This window comes from Bombyx mori, chromosome 21 (assembly GCF_030269925.1).
Source record: "Bombyx mori chromosome 21, ASM3026992v2".
NCBI lineage: Eukaryota > Metazoa > Arthropoda > Insecta > Lepidoptera > Bombycidae > Bombyx > Bombyx mori.
The window spans coordinates 6,777,921-6,800,823 of NC_085127.1; the positions used below are offsets into that span (position 1 = coordinate 6,777,921).

Sequence of the window (22,903 nt, forward strand, 5' to 3'; positions counted from 1 at the left end):
AACTCTTTTGTAACTAACGCCTTAATTCGATTTAATTTAATTTAGTTGTAATATCAAAGGACGACATGTCAATGGTATTCTTTATTAAGCCTCTTCAGATTACTTTATTGCTTTATTGCAGCCCTTAAATTTTTTATTAGCGCCTACTAAAAGTATTTTTTGATCTCTACCAAAAAATGGAAAGTACATAAAACTTTAATTATATTACACACACTAGCGACCCGCCCTCGCTTCGTTCGGAAACATTAAAATACACATGAAAAAAAAAAATAAAAAAATAAAAAAAAAGTAGCCTATGTTCATCAGGGACAATATCGGCTTCTAATGGAAAAAGAATTTTTCAAATCGGTCCAGTAGTTTCGGAGCCTATTCGAAACAAACAAACAAACAAATCTTTCCTCTTTATAATATTAAGTATAGATGTCTTAGACTACTTATGAAGATTTTTTTTTCAATAAGTTTGGAACATCGCACCTAATTTTTTCCAAGAATAAAATGATGAGGTTAGGATAGTGGAATAGCCGTTATTTTTCAGTACAATTGAGACTACGTGACATCTCGTGCTTGTGAATTATGGTAAGGTATGAAAGGTAGATAAATTCTTCTTCTCATCTAAACGAATGAGCCAAACAAAAATCACTTTGCTCGTAAACCGATCTAAAGTCAGAACGAACATAAGTTTTTATGGACCTGCCTTTGTATTAATCAATTCTCTTAACCTGACTGCTAAGATTGGTCTTAGATGAAAAACTTGAACATTGAACGCATAACTTCAATCCAACTAATCTATTGAAATATTGTGATTTGCGTACTTAATATTATTATATTAGGTTGAAAGTAATTGATTCGTATTGAAATGAAAATAAAATTTAAAGTTGCATAATGTGTAACTTTTATCGTGCATCAGGTCAGCGTTTATCCGTCGGCATTTACTCCGTTCAACTTATTTCAATATTGAGTTTAAAAACTCTCCACAATCAGATTCACCGAACTTCGAAGACTTAATAAAGAACTTAACAAAGCTTTGAGCCAGCGAACGTCGGGGAAGCCGCACGACTGTTTTCAACCATTAACTTGACGGTAGTCTTAGATAGCTAAAGACGTTTAGTAACATCTAAATCTGCGACACGTTTATAAGAAAAGACTTATATGAGAACTTTATACGTTTTTATTATGATAGAATACGAAACTTTTTATAGCTTTGACCTTTGTAATTGGACAGATTCGGAAATATTATTACGCGTAAGTTGTTTTTATTGTCGTGCCCAAGTCGCTTCTATTTTTGCTCATTAAAAATAAGAGCTTATTTTTGGCATGGTATTGATTAGGTATATCTATACTATGTAATAGATTTTTATTATTTCAGATGAGCAGACTGATTAGTGGCGCTTACCACACTATGAATGCCACCGCGAACTTAGAGTCATGACATTCCCGATCCTGCGGAAAGAATGGAAAGCAGTCGACGTCGCCCCAAACACGTCATTTCGGATCCTCCTGATCCACTAATGGTGCTTTTGCACCGGTCATCGTTCTCGTCGAACCCGTCGCTTGCGACGAAGGGCTCGACGAGTAAATTAACCCTCAGACACAGCCCACTGAGTTTCTCGCCGGATCTTCTTAGTGGGTCGCATTTCCGATCCGGTGGTAGATTCTGCGCAGCACGGCTCTTGCTAGGGTTTGTGTTAGCAACGTCGTGAGGTTTGAGCCCCGTGAGCTCACCTACTGGTTAAGGTTCCGCTGATATAGCCTCACAAGGCTATCAGCTTAGGTAGGAAAAAAAAAATCATGAGGTCTAAAAGCTGATCTTTTTTATTGCCCTTATGGGTAGACAGCCATACAGCCAACCTGATGGTGAGCGGTTACCGTTACTCATGGACTTCAGCAATGCGAGGGGCAGAGCGAAGCCACTACCTACCGATAGCCAAGTCGCTGCCTGCCGATAGCCAAGCCGCTGCCAGCCGATAGCCAAGCCGCTGCCTACCGATAGCCAAGACGCTGCCTACCGGTAGCCAAGACGCTGCCTGCCGCTAGCCGAGCTGCTGTCACACAGCCCGAATCAAACTTTTAATACTGTCAATGCCAATGAAGTATTTCAGTAATCATCTCGTTTCACAAACAAAATTCATTCCAAATAAAATAAACATGAATAATAAAGTGAAATCTTCGTTGCCATTAATAAATTTACATGTTTCATTTTTCGTGGCGTGTTTCCCTGATATTTTAAGTCGCTTATCTTCTTCTTTTACATACCGGAAAAGATTCAGATTTGTTCATTTACAATAAAACAGGCACCGGATTTTATAGTAGAAATATGTCCGGTATAATTAAATAAAGTAGTTGCAAATGAGGGTTGTTACACTGACCTACCCTTTTTTAACGCCGAGGAACACCACTTTATGAATACCCAGCCCCGGGGGATACGGGACAGACTATATCGAACTCCAGAGAATAATAGGCACTAGATGCGGACCGACGACCTCATCCTCTTCCAATTGATTCTAGGAGGCTACGCCTTGAGAAAGGCGCACGAGACGGCATGAGACGGCACGAGACGTGAGCCGTGCAAGTTCCGCCCCACAAAGCGACTACCAACCAAACCCAATCGAGCTACTCCACACCGGCTAAGCGGGAACCCCGTAACCGTCATGTGCGCGCCATGGTTTAGCCTTCGCCAGTTTCCGTCGCGATCTATGTACGTAGGGCGAAGTCTACAACTCTAGGGGCTTTTTCCCCCTCTGAACTCCACTAAAGTGAGGAGTGCGTTGGATCCACAGCACACCACCACCTCACCGGGCCTTGGGTTCGATCGATCGACGACCCCTCCAGGAGCCGGGTGGGGTTACCAGTCTACCTCTACTGTTGGAAGCTCTGGTTTTAGGAGCGGAATAGTAACTCTACCTAAGCAAATAAGATTTTGGCTTCAAATTCCAAAACGAGGGCGTCATCAACGTCATCAAGGTTATTTGATATAAATGTAGTCACCGATAACCAGTTAAAACATAGATAGATGCTTATAAGGGAATTATTCACACTTCTTATAGCTTTCTTAAGTTTTATATATTACTTTCATAACCAGACAGACGGTCCACGTCATTAATAGTTTACTGGTGGTAGGACCTCTTGTGAGTCCGCGCGGGTAGCTACCCGTCATCACCCTGCCTATTTCTGCCGTGAAGCAGTAATGCGTTTCGGTTTGAAGGGTGGGGTAGCCGTTGTAACTATACTGAGACCTTAGAAGTTATATCTCAAGGTGGGTGGCGCATTTACGTTGTAGATGTCTTGGGCTCCAGTAACCACTTAACACCAGGTGGGCTGTGAGCTATTACACCCACGTAAGCAATAAATAAAAAACCAAGGACACAGCCAAGGCGCTGCCTACCAAAGTACCTTTAACGTAACTTGAACGCCTTCTACAAAAATATTTCTGAAATTCGTATTACGGAAACATATTTCAAGATAAAGGATTCAGATGTAAAACTAGAAATTAGTTTGCGCGGTAACATCCGCGAGACCCTTTTCAATTTGCCGAAATAACTTTGGAAATTGAAAATAACTTTTTCGGTTTCTTCGACAAAAAAATTGTTTTCACCTGAGGAGAGCGAAGTTTTCCGCTTCATGATTGGAAATGCAGGAGCAAAATTTTAAATTCACGTTGTATGCAGTTTTGACAGCCGGTCTGAAAATACGCTCGCAAAGTTGCACAAGTAAAACAGCGAGGCGCTCCTACTTTGCCTGTCTGTAAACCAAATGAGAAATGCGAACGAAAATGAATAAGTTCATAACTTTCCTTTCATAAATAACATTATAACAGTTGTTACAAAATTAATATTGTAGATGGAGATCGTGATAGGAGTTCTTGTGAGCCCGTAAGGGTAGATACTACCCTGGTATTTCTGTCACGAATTAGTAATCAGGGCCCTGAAATTGCGATAATTTAAGACAAATCTTTTTTTGTATGGAAACTAGCGACATCTTGTAGTGGATGCCCCTAAACTTATATGTTGTTAAAGTTAAGGCCTTTAATTATTGTACAACTAAACACAGAAAATAAAAAATTAATAAATCATACATGTCTTTATTTGCTATAGACAAATTGATAAATTTTTATCATATGTGGTTCCTGAAAATTTACAAAATCCTTCATTGAAAATAAAATATAGGATAGATGATAATATATTACTGCCATCTACAGAAGCAATGAGAAACTAATCGAAGCGAAGCCATCTAGTGGCCGACGCCCGTATACATTTGTGTTGAGTGCTTGAGTTGCTTATTTATAACTAGCGGTCCCGCAGTAGTCGAAATTCGCAGTAGCCGCCTAACTAGAGGTCCCGCAGTAGCCGAAATTCGACTATAATTACTTGGAATTGTAAGTTTGTACACTATTATAATTGTATTTTATACTTCTATAATCACAAATTTCGCCAAGGCTACACTATAAAAAAATCTTAATAAAGACAAACAATATTTAATCTATTCTCAATTTGACCACAGAACAAAAGTTTGACAATAAATAAATAGTATACATGCGTGTGTGCGGCAAATACATGGCGTGTAGTGTGCGTAACGTTTTCTTTATTGATTTAATGTATGTTTTATGCATTATTTAAAATAAAAAATTAGCATTGTGCACTTCTTCTCTATATTCTCTATAAGTGTGGAAAATTAAATACTTCTCCGAAGGGATACAAAGTTTTTGCTTCACGTATTAATATATAGATTTATGTGTATTATCTATCAGTAATGCATTCCGGCTAAAAGGGTGGAGCAATTTATTATAGAGTCATTTAGTCAATCAAATAAGCTAATTTTATAGCTCATATTACCCGAAAACAAAATAAACGCTACCAAGATCCGAACATAATGAATTCAAGAACACATTTTTGGCGCGAATCATGTTTTTGCATAAATATTAAAATTAATTGACTTAAAAGTATCGAGTAGAGCGCTTCATTCGGATTAAGGAGTTCATTAGTAGGATAAAGTTAACTATTGAAACGTACTTTGCAAATGTGCATGGGAGTTCCGGTTAATCGAAATGAATTCTGCTCGGATGTAGTATTATTACGGTGGAACAGGAAATATGACGATTCGTATCTAATAATTCCTGAGACTACTGGTCTCGTCCCATGGAACATACGGTAAGTAGCATGAACATGAGATCAAGCCTGAAATAAATTGCGAACAACGCTACCACGCTCTGAGCCAAAAAGCTTAATTATTACTTTGCGGCAGAAATAAGTAGAACGACCATACCTGCATAACTTTGCTTCATCTTCCAAACAAACACTACTCAAAATATGAATCCCAAAAATCCGCTCTTATACTTAAATTTACCATTTAATAATAACTTAATTCAGTATTATTCAAAAAGTTTTAATTTGAACACATAGGTACGGAACAAAACTATGAAATATATTAGGCTATGTAAATCATTTGGAGGAAGCGAGAGAACTTACAATAGCAGTTTTAAGACGTGGTAGTTGGCATAATGTGGGTCATCTGTCTTTTAAAGCGGCACGTTTACGCCAGAAGCAGAACACGCCTTCGTTATGTATTTGAGTATTAATCTACGTTGCTATTCAATTCCTTGTTCAAAAATCTAAGAGGTGAATAATATTCGCGAAATCTGCTATTTTTTTAAATAACTTATTAAATTCACCGGACAGAAACTAGGGTCGTGTATTAAGAGTTCAGGAATCACATAAAAAAGACAAAAACTTATAAAGACAAGCCCCAAATACCAAATGTATTTAAAAAATATATTGAATCTAAGAGGCAGCTGTGTATTTATAGACACATAGAACCCACTACATAGGTACTACACTACACACAAATACTGACTATTAGTAGTCTGATATAATATTTAAGTAATAGTATGTTTTGTCTCATATTTAGCCTATCGACGATAAATCAAACACTTTGTTGTATTGTACAGACGCAGACGGTTGAACGAGTGGTATAAATAGGCCGGATTGTAATAATATTTACCCGTGTATGGTTTTAATAGACTTCTAATAAAATACAAATATTTCTAATCAGCTTACTAGGGGGTTATTTCCCCAAAACAATATTTATATTTATGAACTAAAAATGAACCGTTTCTTTCACCAATGCATGCAGTTAGTACTTGTAATTATATTTGCATTTAGTGTAAGACTAATTTATGCGCTACTTGTAATGTTTTGTGCTGATGTATAAGATGATGTATCCAATCAAAAAAAACGCACAGTGTTATTAAAACACATATAATTCAATTCTATTTCATTTGTTCAATTTTGTTCTTCACTTAATTTCATTTTATTTCATTCTAGGTCACTTTTCAAATAACACACTTAGCACGAGCCTTTATTATTTGGCTGTATGATAAAAGATTACGCTGTATGCTATAAGATCTTTGCTTTTCCAGTTGGAAAAATAAAACTACTACTGCTGTCAAAAAGAAAATTAGACAATGTCAATGTCAATTTTTGTCAACATTATCATGCGAAAGCACAACGATTTCTCAAGTTGTGCAAGAAATACTCGCTTTTTCGCAATTTTTTTGACTTATATACATACTTCACGTTGCAGTCATCTACTAAAAATACAGCATTATAAGGGTTAAGTTCATCTGCAGAATAAAATCTATTAAAATGCGGCTCGTAGATTCAAAGAAACTTTTAGAACTTCAAAACAATCCATCAAATATTCGTAATATTTGCATTGTGGCTCACGTGGACCATGGCAAAACCACACTGGCAGATTCCTTGATATCCAGTAATGGAATCATATCCCAGAGAATGTCCGGAAAACTTCGATATATGGACAGCAGGCCAGATGAACAACAACGAGGCATAACTATGAAAAGTAGCAGTATATCGCTGTATCACGCTATGAATCAAGAAGAATACCTGGTGAACCTCATAGACTCGCCGGGGCACATTGACTTTTCAAGTGAAGTTTCCACTGCTGTAAGGCTTTGCGATGGAGCCATTGTTGTTGTATGTATGAACAGTTCTACTAATGATATTCATATCATACGTCATATATTTTTTAAAAATAATGGTACACTCAATGCCCTTTATGTTAAACAAAATATCTAATTGTCTAATAAAAAATATTGATACAAATGTGTGTGTGTGCTTAAGTGAACACCACACACTTACAGAGTTCTTCTCATAATTTGGGAAATGATGGGAAAGATCAAATAACATTAAAAATGGATTGTTGTCAATATTACTAAAACCCCATTATTTATTATTTTCTAAATTAACAGTTATTTTGTTAACATCACCTTTATTAAAAATTCTACCTTAAACAAGTACAAAATATCAATGCAGGAGCAAACTATATTTAGCAATTAATTCATTCATAAATTAAAATGTTTAAACTAAGTTAAATATTTGAAGTTAAATAATATGAATCACATGTTTTAATTATTTGAATTCTGCCAATTCTAGGTTGATGTTGTTGAAGGGGTGTGCCCACAAACAAGGCTTGTACTCAAACAAGCTTACTCTGAAAACATTCGACCAGTGCTCGTCCTCAATAAAATTGATAGACTCATTGTTGAAATGCAACTCACACCTCTGGATGCATACGTACATTTGACGCAAGTACTAGAACAAGTTAATGCAGTTGTGGGAGAGTTGTTCACCACTGAGGTATTTGAAAATGAAGAAGCCAGTATGGAGAAAAAGGTATGTGACTAATTTTCCTTCTACGGATCGAAATGTAAACAACACGTCATTACAGACCCTCCCGATCCATTAACAGTGCTTTTAGGTACCATAAGCACAGGTCACCGACGAGTGAATTAACCCATATACACAGACAGCCCACTAAGTTTCTCGCCGGATGCTCTGAATGGGTCGTGTTTCCGATCCGGTGGTAGATTCTGCGTAGCACTGCTCTTTCTAAGGCCAGTGTTAGCAACACTCACGTCAAGGAGGAGCTGAAATAGCCTCTCAAGGCTATAATCTTAAATAAGAAAAAAAAAACCGAAAAAAAAAACTTGTTTATTCAATTTCATTACAATTTTTTTGTTTACCCTTATTCATTCAAAGGTTTCATCCGCAGTTTAAAAGAAACTAATCAAGATTTTCTTTAAAAAATATTTGAAAAAATTTGTTACAACCACAAAACTGTAATGCTTATTAACAATACAAATCTGTTTATTTTTTTCAGGAAAAAGAGGCATTGAATAAAGAAGACAACAACTTCTATGACTGGACTTCTGCTTTAGAAGAAGCTGATGATTCACACCTGTACTTCTCTCCAGATCAAGGAAATGTTGTATTTGCAAGTGCTGTCGATGGTTGGGGCTTTACAACTCTAACCTTTGCTAAACTGTTCTCTGATAAACTTGGTATGTATGTTCTATAAATTATCAAGAACTGATATTGGTATTTGGTTTATCTAGTATGATATCTCGAGGTCACTAGAAAAGGTAGGAAAAAAAAACACTAAATACGTGTGTTACGTACGTGTGTACAAATAGGTATTTCCATATATAAACCATTTCATTAAATTCTGGCAGTGATCCAACTTGTGCTAGTAAAGAAGTGATGATAATTAATACAATCACCAAAATAACTTTTTGGTTCCATGAAAATTTCAAATCTACTATTGTATTTCTAGGGCAATTTAGTAATACTATTTTGATTGTTGTTTGTTTTCATTATAGGTGTAAAGGAGGAAATTCTGAAGAAAGTTCTATGGGGTGATTTTTATTTGAACACAAAGACTAAACGGTTCATGAAAGGTGCCCAAGAAAAAGCTAAAAAACCACTTTTTGTTCAAGTAATTTTAGATAACTTATGGAATGTTTATGAAACTGTTGTAATGAGGCATGAGAAAGACAAAGTGCCTGTGATCTGTGAAAAACTGGGAATCAAGCTCACTGCTAGAGATTTAAGACACACAGATTCTCGAGTCCAATTACAATCTTTGATGGTCCAATGGCTGCCATTGTCTCATACAATTTTAAATATGGTATGTGAAAAATTACCATCTCCGAAAGAAATATTACCAGAAAAAGTGGAGAGACTCATGTGTTCAAGAATAAGAGATTTTGATTCTTTCAATATAGAAACACAGAAATTAAAAGAAGACTTTTTAGCCTGTGATAGTAATGAGAATAGACCTATAATTATTTTTATATCTAAAATGTTTAGTTTTGATAAAAGTGCTCTACCAGAAAATAGGCCTAAAGCATTGACTTCCGAAGAAATGGCTTTAAGAAGAGAAAAAGCAAGGCAATTGCGTGAAGAGTTAAAACAGAATAACGCTAATATAAATAGGCAATCAGAAGAAAAGTCACCACATGAGGAACAAGAGAAAAGTGCTGAAGATGAGAATGAAAAAGAAAAAGTGACATTTATTGCTTTTGCTAGAATTTTTAGTGGGAAAGTTAAGAAAGGTGATAGAGTATATGTCTTAGGCCCCAAGCATGATCCCTCTAAAATTCTTAATTGTAACATTAAAATAGATACAAATAAAAAGTTAAAAGATTTACAAAGCGATGAACACATAACTTGTGCAGAGTAAGCATGTTAAAGTTTTCTATTATCTCTGTATAAGCACTAACTGGAGTCATTAGACATCTCAAAATGACCTTGAGAGATCTAAGTCTCATTTTTACAGTATAGCGGACTCCTCAAACCGGAAATACATGACTGAAATAGGCAGGAGGATGATGCTTAGTCCTGAAGGCTTACAATGTGCCCCACCACTAATTAGACTTGATTTGAAAGAAACTGCTTTAATATTATTCAAATTTGTTGCAGAGTTAAGCAACAATTTAAAATTTACATATTAAAAATTGTTAGTAAATATTTTAGTAAACAGTGGATACATTTCGTTATCTTACTGACACGTCAGCATTTTAATGGCTATGGTATTTCTAATTATCTTTCCTAGTGTTTGAAACCCGCCACCATGTTTAGAAGGCTACTAATTAATTATGTTATAATGGTTAATAACATCATTACTAAACGAATTGACTGAAAAGAAAATAAACTTATTTTAAATAATCCTAACAAATTCGAAACATAAACTAATATGGAATATAAGTCCCTATTACAGTCCATGTTAGAGGGATAAAGTATTTGCTTTTTACTGGAAGCTTATTTCAATGTACCAGGTTGATACCTCTGATTTGTTGAGTTTTGTTTTTTCCCTAAAGCAGATTACGGCCAGCCTTGCCAAATTATAATATCGATTTTATCAGATATCATCAGAATATAAATTAAAAAATGGAAATTAAATTAAACTCCAATATTTTTTATCCTAATTTTGTAAATGCAATGATTACTGATGCTGTTATTTGTGCATTATAGATTAGTCCTTTTAACTACAGTATGACAAGTTATTAGACTGAATGATCTTGAATAGTCATCCAAGCTTTGTCAAGCTTGATTACCATTTAAAATATTCATCATATTATATGATTTTTAAATGAAAGTAGTTTTTTTTTAAATAAGCCAGTATTTGAATTAACTTTCAGAATCAAATCATTATACATTTTGATGGGAAGAGAACTAGAAGACATCGATGAAGCTGTTGCTGGTAACATTATTGGTGAGGTTCGATATTTGAATTTTGAAAAAAAAACGTACATTAGAGTCTATATGCAGACAAATGTCTGCTTGCTTCTAAATCTGTTAATTTAAGTGTCGATATTGATGTTCTATAATCATAGCTATAAGGCTATTTACAGACCATTGTCCAAGGCACTAAAACAATCCACTACCTTGAAGAGAACGGAAAATATTATTAATTTACTAAACTGAATATCAATAGTTCTCATATATTTATAATTCAAATTCCATAAACCCGCGTTTTCTCAATTCTGTAGTACCTATCCCTAAACCGCTAAAAATATCGCGATCAATGAATTAAATATACTCATGATTTTTACGTTGCCCGTAACCAAACACTATAAAAATCCTAATGAACATTGCTTTCACTCACGGCGAACTAATAATTGATCTCTGTGACTACTGAATCTCTCTTGCACTGTGTACATGCTTAAGTCCCCGTGACGACTAATAATAATAGTAATCATACGTCCGAATATGATTTCTTTGTTGTTAAATTTAAAAATAAATTACAGGAATCGGCGGCCTAGAGGAGCATGTACTAAAGACGGCAACTCTGAGCAGCACAGTAGCTTGTCCGGCTTTTAGCGAGATGCAATACTCAGTGGTACCTATTTTAAGAGTAGCGATAGAGCCTACTAATCCGTCACAGTTGCCTCAACTAGTAAAAGGTAAGAATTGAATAATTGAAAAGTGACTTTTTTTTTGTTTTAATCCGATCAAAATTCTGGGTATATTTGTGTTTTAAAACAAATTACTTTAAAAACTCAGTTTGTAGCAAATACTAAGTTTAACTTGTGATCAAATTCTCCTTTCAGGTTTAAAACTGTTAAATCAATCTGATTCGTGCGTACAAGTTTTATTACAAGAGACTGGAGAGCATGTACTAGTCACCGCCGGGGAAGTTCATCTTGAAAGATGCTTAGAAGATTTAAGGTATATTATTGGGGTTATTTTTTAATTTTTTTAAGTGAAACTTCTTTGGGCGCATTGAGAGTAAAATTTAAATAGCAACAGATTCGTTACGGCTAGAAAGAAAATATACAATTTAGGAAGAGCGAGACTGAGAAAATAGACAGAGCGTCTCGCGAGTCACTGTTTACGGGCTTCGGCCACTAGATGTCTTATTATTAGTTTCTTATTGCTTCTGTAGATGGCAGTAGCATACTATCTTGTACTATATTTATTTTAGCGACATCTATTGGATTTCGTATAAACTACTATATTGCGATGCCACCGGTGTGAATTGTTTAATTCCTAAATTATATACAGAGAGCTAGTGGCATTTTAAATAAAAGTAATATTTTAAATTATCAATTAATATAATATTAAGTACAACCTAAAGACTCGTTCGGTAATCATCGAATACCGGCAACAAGTTATTTCTAGGCACGTTGAGACTAAAATATAACTAGCGACAGATTCGTTACGGCTATAGAGAAAAGATACAATTTAGCGTTATCGTATTTAGCTGCAGAGTGTCTCCCGAACCACTAGACCATGGAGAGGGGGAAATGACAAAGCGAGCTAGGTCATTTCACCTATACACAGCATTCCGTATTACAAGAGAAATTAGATTTAAGGATGAAAAATGAAGAAAACCACAAACTACACACCGAAAAATAAGCTTGAATGTTTTCACGTTCACCTTTTTTTTTTAAATAACGTGCAAGAATGCTTTACGCTTTCGCCTCTTTGTCTTTTCGGCACACAAAGCCCGGGCAATATGAGGCCGAAGTCTGAATTGTATTGTACAGCGGTAAAAATAGACAGAATAGTAGTAACCAGCCGTGCGGGCTATTACCAGTGAAATTCAATTTGGCCATGAGCTCAATGATAGTAATAAAAACTAGGGTGCTCATAGATGCTCGCAATTGATTGTTTGTTAGTGATTTGTAGTACTAAATAAATTATAATTCTTGAAAGTGATCAAACATTGGTAAAATGTTCTATGTGGTAGTCGATACTAATACACTCGCGAGCAAAAGTTTGGAATCACTTACTTGAAATTGATTCCGCGCGATCTTGTGTACTAAATATTTTTTTGATAATCATAAAAATGAGATCATTTTAAAGGTTGAATTCCTAACTTTAAACTGATACCAAATTCATTAAAATCAAGCCAGTATTTAAGAAGTTATCTTGGATTAAGTGAAGGAATAACGAAAAAGACGTGTTTCAATTGCTTGATACGTCGCGAGTTGCGGCCTACTGACCCCTATAAAAGCACCTGTTATCAGATTTTCTTTATCAGTCGACTTTCACACGTTGACTGGTACATATCTCGGCTACTTTTGACCCTTTACCTTGTACGACAATTGGGACAACACCTACAGAAGTAGCACAAATCGTAGCCCTATTGCAAGAAGAGCTCAACCAGCGGATTGTCGCTCGTCGGCTCCAAATAAGCCATTCCTGTGTTTCAAAAGTTTGCAAGCGCTGTCAAGAGACTGGTAGCTTTATCCCGACGGCGCCGGGGCACATCGGAGAGGAATGACCGTTTTATCGTGTTAACCTCTCTCCGAAATCGGCATTAACCTGGTGTCGACGTCCAACAGGAGCTCCGAGATGTTCGTAGGGTAGCAGCTAGCAAGTAGACAGTTCGTCGACGACTCAAGCAAGCGAATCTGACTCCAAAAAGGCCTGTCACAGGCCCGAAACTCACGGTAGCTCATCGACAAGCACGCCTTCAATTTGCTCGTACCAATCTTAATTGAGAGGTTGAGCAATGGAGGCAAATCCTGTTCTCCGACGAGAGCAGGATGTGTTTGCATGGTAGCGACCGAAGAGGTTGGGTCTACAGGCGGCCTGGGGAGCGATTTGCGCAGTGCTGTTTCGCTGAAACAGTGGCTTATGGGGTCGGCTCTTGTATGATGTGGGCCGGCATTTCCTTCGACGGTAAAACCGAGCTTGTTTTCGTGCCTGGCGGGGGACGAGGAGGCGGTCAACTTCGGACGGGTACATTTCCAATATTCTGCTGGAACATGTCGTTCCCTATGCGGGATATGCCGGTGATAGCTTCCTCCTTAAGCACGATAACGCTCGTTGTCACACTGCCCGTGGAACAACTGAATACTTCGAAGAAGTCTATATCGCCACATTGGACTGGCCTGCGCTCAGCCCTGACTTGAATCCTATTCAGCACGTGTGGGATGAACTGAAGAATAGGGTTCGTTCCAGAACTTCTGCTCCTTCATGCCTGAATGAGCTGAAATCGGCGTTGATTGAGAAGTGGGAAGGTATCCCACAAGAATCAATTCAAAAGCTGATCAGGTCTATGAAGAATCGTCTTCGAGGAGTTATTAGGGCAAGGGAAGGGAACACAAAGTACTGACATTTAATTTTAAGGCTAAATAAAATTTTTATTTATTAATTTTTGTTGTTTTATGCATTCATTATTTTTCCATATTTCCTTTGTTTCCTACCTCCTTCACTTAATCCGGAATAGCTCCTTAACTACTGGCTCGATTTGAATGAATTTGGTATCAGTATAAAGTTAAGAGTTCAACCTTTAAAATGATCTCATTTTTATGATTATCAAAAAAATATTTAGTACACAAGATCGCGCGGAATCAATTTCAAGTAAGTGATTCCAAACTTTTGCTCGCGAGTGTATATAAATCTACAGTGCTTTTCACGGATGTTCCGTTATAACTACTGAACCATGCATCCGATTGACTTGAAACTTGGTATCCATGTAGAAAATACATGTACTTAATGGATAGGCTAATATTTCTATATGAGTGTTGGACTCCCTAATAATAATTACAAGAAATAATAATGTTAATTTTAAGTGCCCAGCGAAGCAGGCGATTTCGGCTAGTTGTATATAAATGTCGTTTAATTTCTAGGACTAATTACGCAAACATCCCGATAACAGTTTCCGAACCAATCGTACCGTTCAGGGAAACAATAGTGGAACCACCGAAGATGGATATGGCCAATGAAGAGATCGCCTCGCAGAACGTAGACAAGAGCAACACAAAGTTGGAAGATCCAATAATAACAATATACACAAATAACAAGCAAAGCAAAATCAAGATCCGAGCGAAACCCATTCCAATCGAAATAACGAAACTGTTAGACAGATCTGCGGACTTACTAAAAGCCATTTCCCAACATATAAAGACTTTGCAAACGTTATCAATGAACGACAAGTTGGATAACAAAATGGAAGGCCTATATTTGAATGGCACCAAACATAAACTATCCGAACGCATGCTGAAACTAATCGAGACTTTTAAAGAGGATTTACAAAGTATTTGCTCCAAGCTGGGCCCGGATTGGAAGGACCTTGTAAGCCAGATATGGTCTGTCGGGCCCAGGAACTGTGGGCCAAACATGCTGCTGAACCATACTGCAGATTATTGCACAAAATATTTGCATCACGAAAAAGAGATAAGAGAAGACCCGAGATTTGAATACGAGGGTAGTTTTGTAAATGGCTTCCAATTGGCGACTTTGGCTGGGCCCCTGTGCGATGAGCCGATGATGGGCGTGGCCTTTTGTATCGAACAATGGACATTAGAGAAATCATTCAGTGACGACGTATCGCAAACATTTGGACCTTTATCAGGTACGAGTATATTTGCTGAACGAAAATAAATGGAATACAGTGTGCTTAGTGCGAGTGTCTTAACGTTCCCGATAGCGTAAAAGTTAAGCCATTTTTGTATGCAGTTGAACAGCGCCCCTAGCGGTAAACGTATGCAAACGATCCCATTCCATACAAATATGAGCTAACTTTTACGCTATCGAGTACGTTAAAAAACTCGCACTAAGCACAAAGGTAACCCTCCAACATCACGGTGTTTTACAACACGGTTCCAGTCTAACACGTAAAGAAAAAATCCCCAAAACTATCTTATAACACGGTAGGTACTTCTACAACACGATAATAAGATTTTTGTATACAATTATGTATTTAGAAAATTCTATTATGCACTATGAACACACAATACATGGGTATAACCGAAAATTCATTGCTTATATTTGTATATATAATAAATAAATAAAATACAGGCATTGAGATATTTCATTAAAAAAAATTACTCTCCATCTTGTACTGGCTTCTAGTTTCATATAACACGGCTTGGCAAATGGGATTTTGTAGGAACGTGTCTACCGTGTTATGAGAGGATTACCTGTATTTAATTGCGTTTTTAATCTGTAACTGTTCAACTTTTTTTTCAAACAAATATAATAATTCCAAGTTTTCTTCTTTGGAAAGACCATTGCATTTTGTTGCATTAACTTTTAGTTCATTATTAACTTTTTTATTTTTAATCATTATCTATTCTTAGTATGTATTTGTATACTATGTTCAGTCTACTAGGTTCTTATCTTTATACAGGTAACTTGTCTCTCTAAGGCATATCTTTAGGATATTCTCGATCTAAAGGAGTTGAACACCACGAGATAATCGTTTCCTCTTGAACCTTAAAGCGGTTCTGTTTTTGATTAACAACTTGTATTTGTATATAGATGTCGCTAGCGACGTCTAAGTGTGCCAATAACGTCAGTCTATATGAATACCTGTCTATAGTCTATAGTAATGTCTATAGTCACATATTTTCAAACAGGTCAAATAGTATCAGCAGTAAAGGAGGGCTGCAGAAAAGCTTTCCAAGTGCAACCACAGAGGCTGATGGCGGCCATGTACTCTTGCGATATAGCCGTCGACCAGAAAGTTTTAGGTAAGTACAATGGGTGTTTGTTATTGAATCGACAGATAGTAGTAACGAATAGATAATTAACTACGAGTATGTACTGTAGATTGGGAGGAATCTGGACCCTTTTCAAATCCATTTTCTTAGGGTAATACCAATAAAATTGAGATTAAAATGGTATGGAGGTTTAAAAATTTATGTACGATGCGTTATTAAACATAGTTCATTACAAAATAAACACAAAACAACTGAAAAAACTAGCTTGACCCGATTCACCTTGGCTTTGGGGTGATTCAGATTTCGTATGGGGACAATAGAGTTTTTCGATAGGGCTGTCACTATTTAGTTATAGGTACCTATCTATCTATCTATCAGCCCATGGACGTCCACTGCTGGACATAGGCCTCCCCCAAGCCTCGCCACAAAGACCGGTCCTGCGCTGCCTGCATCCAGCGGATCCCCGCGAACCTTAATAGGTCGTCGGCCCACCTTGTGGGAGGCCTACCCACGCTACGTCTCCCAGTACGCGGTCGCCACTCAAGAACCTTCTGGCCCCAACGGCCATCTGTTCCGCGAGCAATGTGTCCTGCCCACTGCCACTTCAGTGTCGCAATCCTTTGGGCTATGTCGGTTACCATGGTTTTCCTGCGAATCTCCTCATTTCTGATTTATACCTAACTTTAGGTAATTATCTTTTTAATATATTTAATGAGTTACAAAACTTTGATGACTAAATTAAACTATTAAATATTCTTAAACACAAAATAAAGTCATTTTCAGTTCAACAAAGTTATATTCTAACAACTCGACAAAAGTATTGTGACATCCCAGATTTGTCCCTATTCTAACTCTAAGTTTCTATTCCCCCCAATTTACTGTATATGTTATTATTTTATGAAAATGAGATATTTTACGCAGACGTTGCGGACGCTAGAGCTTTTCGTTAGTTATTAAATTTGCATATGTATACGCCTGGTCACTATCGCGACCTCCTCCTAAATCCACGCAGATTATAATAATTGTAAAGACGCGACAGTGTTGATATATTGATATAGGGATGCGGTGAGACTGTAAATCCCACACGGATCTATTCTAACTAACTCGAAGTATTAAATATATTTGTCGAACAAATCCAACATGAACTGAATTACTGTATCCTAGACTATAATTATACTTGAGACCTTAGAACTTATATCTCAAGGTGGGTGGCGCATTTACCTTGTAGATGTCTATGGGCTCCAGTAACCACTTAACATCAGATGAGCTGTGAGCTCCTCCTAACCCACCTTGAGACATGAGTTCTACGGTCTCAGTATAGTTACAACGGCTGTCCCACCCTTCAAACCGAAACGCATTACTGCTTCACGGCAGAAATAGGCAGGGTGGTGGTACTTACCCGCGCCGACTCAAAAGAGGTTCTACCACAACGTATGAGTACTTTTGAGCAATAGTAAGCCGGATTGTGGTGCTTAACCTTATGGACTTACACAACACCATACTACCAGTACATGCCAGTTGTCGATCGTGGTATTCTGGTACACTAATCAAAGAAAGTCGCTGATCGTTCTCCGATCGAATCTCTTAGCCGTCTTTTGCGACTTCCCCGGTGAAGAGATGAGATGATGCTAGGTCAACGCGCTGTTCAAAGCTGCGCTAAAATCCCGCAGCGAGGTACCAATGTTTCTAATCAAACATGTACATATGAGGTATTCCCAAACGTCTTCCAAGATAACTGAATTAGCATCGTGTGATAAAAACCAAATACCATGAGATCTATAAATTTGCCTAATCACTGTAGTTAAGTTCCTCAGTGGCATCCGCCTACCGGAAGACGTAGCATGAGCAAGCCTCCCACAAAGTGGACCGATGTCCTATTTAGGTTCGCGGGAATCCGCTTGATGCAAGCAGCGCAGGACCGGTCTTTGTGGCGAGGCTTGAGGGAGGCCCATGTCCAGCAGTGGACGTCTATGGGCTGATAGAATAGAAATCACTGTAGTAAGATTTTACTGTTAGGCTTGCACTGGTATGTACCACTTACTACTTCTGCTTCAAAATAATTCCAAGTTCAAATCTAAGGCTTAGGGTAGCTGTTTCTCCAATGTAGTGGTCCAAATATCCAGATCATAAACCATTTTGTATATCTTCATTGATAAGCTTAAATTCAAGCTTAGGTCTAAACTAATATAATAATACGTAGAATGAAATAGAACAGTCATAAATTCGAAATAATAACGCCATCTATATCCCACTTATAGAACTAAGTGTTGAGTAGTGTAGAGTAGAAGTAAGTGTGCTACTTTTTTTTTGAGGGGACGAAGAAAACAAAGTCTACAATCCTAGAAATTTATTATTTTAATTACAAATGCTGCAATCAATTAATCTACTATTTACAACTTACCTTAATATAAATAGATCAATAAATATTGTGTTTTGTAAAATACTTAACGATAAATTCATTTGAAAATATACTATATTCGAAGTACATACCGAATCATTTTAAATAATTAACAAAAACTCAATTTTAATTATTTTTTTCTGTGATGGTGGGCAACACTAATTTAAAAGCCGAAACACTTAATACTATAGACATTGTAATTTCTAATTTTCTGGCAAAAATAAAACTAAATTTAAATAATTGAGCTTGTTTAAATGAAACACAATCAATACATAGGTATTCATTAATAAAAGAGCTTAAATCCGTTCGTTATTGAGAACATCACACACATTTCAGTTTTTATAATACACTAAAATGATTATCACCGATAAAAAGTTACTTAAAATTATATACGTTGTTCGAATCTTAACTACACTCTAGTAAATGCACTTGTACACTGAGTAGGTATTCCGTAGGCATAGATTCCCTTTCGCCGCGTTAAAAATTAATTTAAGGCGGGAAAACATAATAAAGCAGCTCGGTTATACATATTATCTACATTCCAGAATATTTATTTCGGAACAAACCAAACTTTTCTGGTATCCGTTGGGTTCAAAGAGGTTTTATACCAAATTTAAGTTACTAAAGGGTTGATCCCGCCGTAAACATTTAAATTTATTTCTGATTTAATAATTTTAGTCATCAATACACTTCTTTATTAAATTGCGCTAATTACAGAACTTTTGGATTAGTTATAGGTATATAAGTATTTTTTCTTTCACGAACACATTTTAATCAACAAAACAAAATTAAAACCCGAAAGCACGAGAGAGCTAACCCTAAAATAAGTTTATTGAACGAAGCCTCGATGAACCCAACAAATTCTTCTTTAATATTACAATTAAATTAATCTAAATCCAATGCAATGATCTCGCTAATTCTAAAACTTTGTACCAAGGGAATGGTGGGTATGTGGCTGCTCTTCTCATTCTGGCCACTCGGGATCTTCTGTTGTAGAAATTAGTTTCTGGATACGGATTGGCGGGATATCTGTTATAGATTGGCTTGTTCAAATATGAATTGGGCTGCGAATAGTCCACTTTATAACCGACCGTGCTGCTTTGTACTCCAGTGTAGCGATTGTATAATCCTGAAAAAAAAACGATAATTATTATAATGATAAAAGTACACGTTGCATTGCGTGCTCACAAATCGATTGGCTGATATGATATCTGCATCAAATCGTCTCAGGCGTTTCACATAATGAAAATTGCTTAGGCTTAAGCACTTGTGGCCAAATAGGAGAGGTCTGTGGCATATTTAATGAAGGTGAACAGGGATATTTATTTTTATTACGTTCGAATAACATGTACCCTACTCTTTAAATCGGAATGCATGAATGATTAGCCTTATGCAACGCCTTTAAAGTATTAAAAAAAATTAAACATACCGGTATGGTAGGCTGTTGTAGTTACAGGAACACACATCATACCGTAAACCCTGATACCGGGAACGGATGCGTACGTTGGTTGCTCGTGTGAAATGGGCCCTTCTGCGAGAAACAAAGATCATATTATTGGGAAAGCAAATACATCTAATACCAAAATCTCTCTCAAAATCTTAAAAAATATCCAAAAATTTATCCATTTGCTAATCCAAGTATCGTTTATCTGTTCTGCTCTTGTAAGTCCGCAATGTGTGTTGTAGAAAACTCGGGTGACAACAATAGTTCCTACGATGCCTTATTACTTATTATATTTAACAAAAAAAAAAAGTACTTTAGTTCATTTCAGTCCAATTTAAAGTTACGTTGTCCAAACTCTTATTTTCTTAGCTTTTTACAAGTCTTAACAATATATCGATAGATTATCGTATTTTTAGCTATGTAATAGATATTTATGCAAATATGTACTAGCAATTGTAAGTTTTTTTTTTTAAATCAAATTCAAATAACTTGTATAATTTGGTGAAAAACTCGCACCGAGATTAACACATCGCGTTATCTTTCTCGCACGGCCGAACTTCTGTGACAATGATATCATAAACCGCAACATGGATTCATTTTACAGTTTCTAAAGGTTTCTAATTTACTCATTTCTAACTGAATTATAAATATATTCCTATTTTAGTTTTTTTTAATAACCGAATATATGTTATTGTTCTAAATCAATTCTTGACTCTTTGCTCTATGCAATTGACCTAAAATTTGCAGTTCAGAATACAAAGTCCAAGAAAAATATCCAATCGAATCCGTATGTGAGCGATCTTTGTAAAATGTAAATCCTATCTTTTGCTTATGATGTCATGATTATATTGCCAAATACATTTGGGAACTTTTTACCTAGTATGTAGTTGTTAGGACATCTACAGATGACCAGGTAGTGCGATTTTCCCGTTCTAATGTTCTGCAACGCCATCAACGACCAGTCCTTCGGGACACGGCATTCCCTTATCTCGGAGACCGCTTCACAGGTCTTAACGAGGGTAACTGCTTTATTAGCAAACTGTAAATAAACAATATTCTATCAGAGCGCAACATTTACAAGCAACGGTCGCCGCTGAACCTGTTTCTGGAATTTGCTTCCTCCCGATCTACCCGCGGTGTTTTAAGTCACCGTTCTCGTTGAACTCGTCGAAGAGTTCGACGTATAACCTAGCCCATTGAGTGTCTCACCGAATCTTCTCATTCGGTCGTGATTCCGATCCGGTGGTAGATTCAGCGATGCACCACTCTTGCTAAGCCTAGTATTAGCAATTTCTCTACGTCTATGCTCCTAAGCTCACCTACCAAATGATGCGTGGTTGGAATAACCCCACGAGGCTACTGGTGATTAGGCAGAGAGAAAAAAAGGAATTTAATATGAAAATTTTGCAATAACTTCAACAGGATATTCCCGTGTAAATCAACATTAAATCATTCACGATTTCGCAGCATCGAAAATCGCATTGAATCACGATCGAATGCGGATGTCCTGTAAATAGGCGTGGTGTAGCTAAAATATATACTCGTATTAATTCGAGCAAATGAGTTTCAAATGCCTATAGTGACTGATACAGTAAGCAATTTAACCAACTTATCTGCTGTATATGTTTATGTGCATAGTGCATAAAGCACTGTTCTTGCTAAGGCTGTTGTTGCATGTTAGCAACACTTCCGGTTTAAGCCCCGCGAGCTCATCTACACGTTGGCATGAAGCTAAAACAGCCTCTAGAGACCTATAGTCTATTTCCTTCCAACACAAACATAACCGCATATGAGTGCGTAGTAAAACAGCGATGTGTATTCATTAAAATTCTTACCTTCTTTTTGGAATCGGTAACGAGCCGAGTTGTATGCAGATCGTCAGCGTTGAGACTGGCCGAGCACGGATCACGGTAACGGGCCGGGCACGCACAGAGCGGCTGCGTGTAATTCAATCTCACGTATACAGCGTTGCATACCTGCGATACGGTTAATAGCCTTTTAACTTACACCGTTACTGAGAAAATTGTTAAATTATTTCTAATGAAACAACTTTATTGCCTGATTATATCATTTAGGTGACAGACGTAACGTATTTCTGCTTCTCGGCCATTAAAAACTGTCAACAATCTTTAGGTAAGTGTCGTGATTAAACAAGAGCGACTCACCTGTTGAATAGCGCATTCTGGTAGCAAATAGATATGTTGATTGTGAGGATAATAGTGATACTTTGTTGGCTTAGCCAGCACCGAAGTCGATCCTGCTGGTAAAGGCACCGTCTGAAATCAATAAAGGCGTTGGTTAATTATCAAGAAATCAACTTTACAATGATGCTACCACAACTTACAAATTTAAGACGCTATAAAGTCTGTTCTTTTGTTTGTTTTTTTAATTCAAATTTCTCTTAACTTGACCGCATCAAGTAAACAGTAATATTAGAAAACTATAAAAGTGTAATTATCTAATATATGCTATAAAAAGCTCCTCGGGTAAGCTTTAAAAAAGTTGTTAGAAATTAAAAGCTATTAACCACAATATTATGGTTCTCCGAGTGAGTGCTACTTCAAGTCAGTTAGCGTACACGTTAACCGTGTATAAAATAATCATAGAACTAGCGTGTTCCGTATACAACATGAGTGCAATCAGCAATGATATTTTATATGTAAAAAGAAGCAGATATGTTTCAAGCGCACGTCAAGTGAAGACTCGAAAACAGGCCAATTGGGACGTTTCGTCTTTAGTCGCGTCTAAACAAATGCAATAATAATATAACAAGTGCAATCGTTCCAATTATAGCTATCTTTTTTACTCA

At 36.7% G+C, this 22,903-nt stretch overlaps 2 protein-coding genes across 3 annotated transcripts in view; one reads left to right on the forward strand and one right to left on the reverse strand.

Annotated features, from left to right (window-relative positions):
• The first annotated feature begins 6,456 nt into the window (after positions 1-6,456).
• Positions 6,457-22,903, forward strand: part of LOC101740296 (elongation factor-like GTPase 1) — a 162,514-nt gene continuing 146,067 nt past the window's right edge. The window contains exons 1-9 of the mRNA XM_012693365.4: positions 6,457-6,986; positions 7,446-7,685; positions 8,173-8,353; positions 8,672-9,530; positions 10,493-10,566; positions 11,102-11,257; positions 11,405-11,522; positions 14,438-15,162; positions 16,169-16,282. Coding sequence (XP_012548819.2) covers positions 6,639-6,986; positions 7,446-7,685; positions 8,173-8,353; positions 8,672-9,530; positions 10,493-10,566; positions 11,102-11,257; positions 11,405-11,522; positions 14,438-15,162; positions 16,169-16,282 — 2,815 coding nt within the window. The 5' untranslated portion in view covers positions 6,457-6,638. The remainder of the gene's footprint in view (positions 6,987-7,445; positions 7,686-8,172; positions 8,354-8,671; positions 9,531-10,492; positions 10,567-11,101; positions 11,258-11,404; positions 11,523-14,437; positions 15,163-16,168; positions 16,283-22,903) is intronic.
• Positions 18,585-22,903, reverse strand: part of LOC101736150 (uncharacterized) — a 69,437-nt gene continuing 65,118 nt past the window's right edge. The window contains exons 2-6 of one of the 2 annotated variants that reach the window (XM_012693366.4): positions 22,260-22,370; positions 21,930-22,070; positions 20,971-21,133; positions 20,080-20,178; positions 18,585-19,779 (exon numbers count right to left, since the gene is read on the reverse strand). In XM_012693366.4, the coding sequence (XP_012548820.1) occupies positions 19,541-19,779; positions 20,080-20,178; positions 20,971-21,133; positions 21,930-22,070; positions 22,260-22,370 (753 nt within the window). In that variant the 3' untranslated portion in view covers positions 18,585-19,540. Of the gene's footprint in view, positions 19,780-20,079; positions 20,182-20,970; positions 21,134-21,929; positions 22,071-22,259; positions 22,371-22,903 lie in introns of both variants that reach the window. The other variant, XM_004929588.5, reaches the window with a different exon arrangement.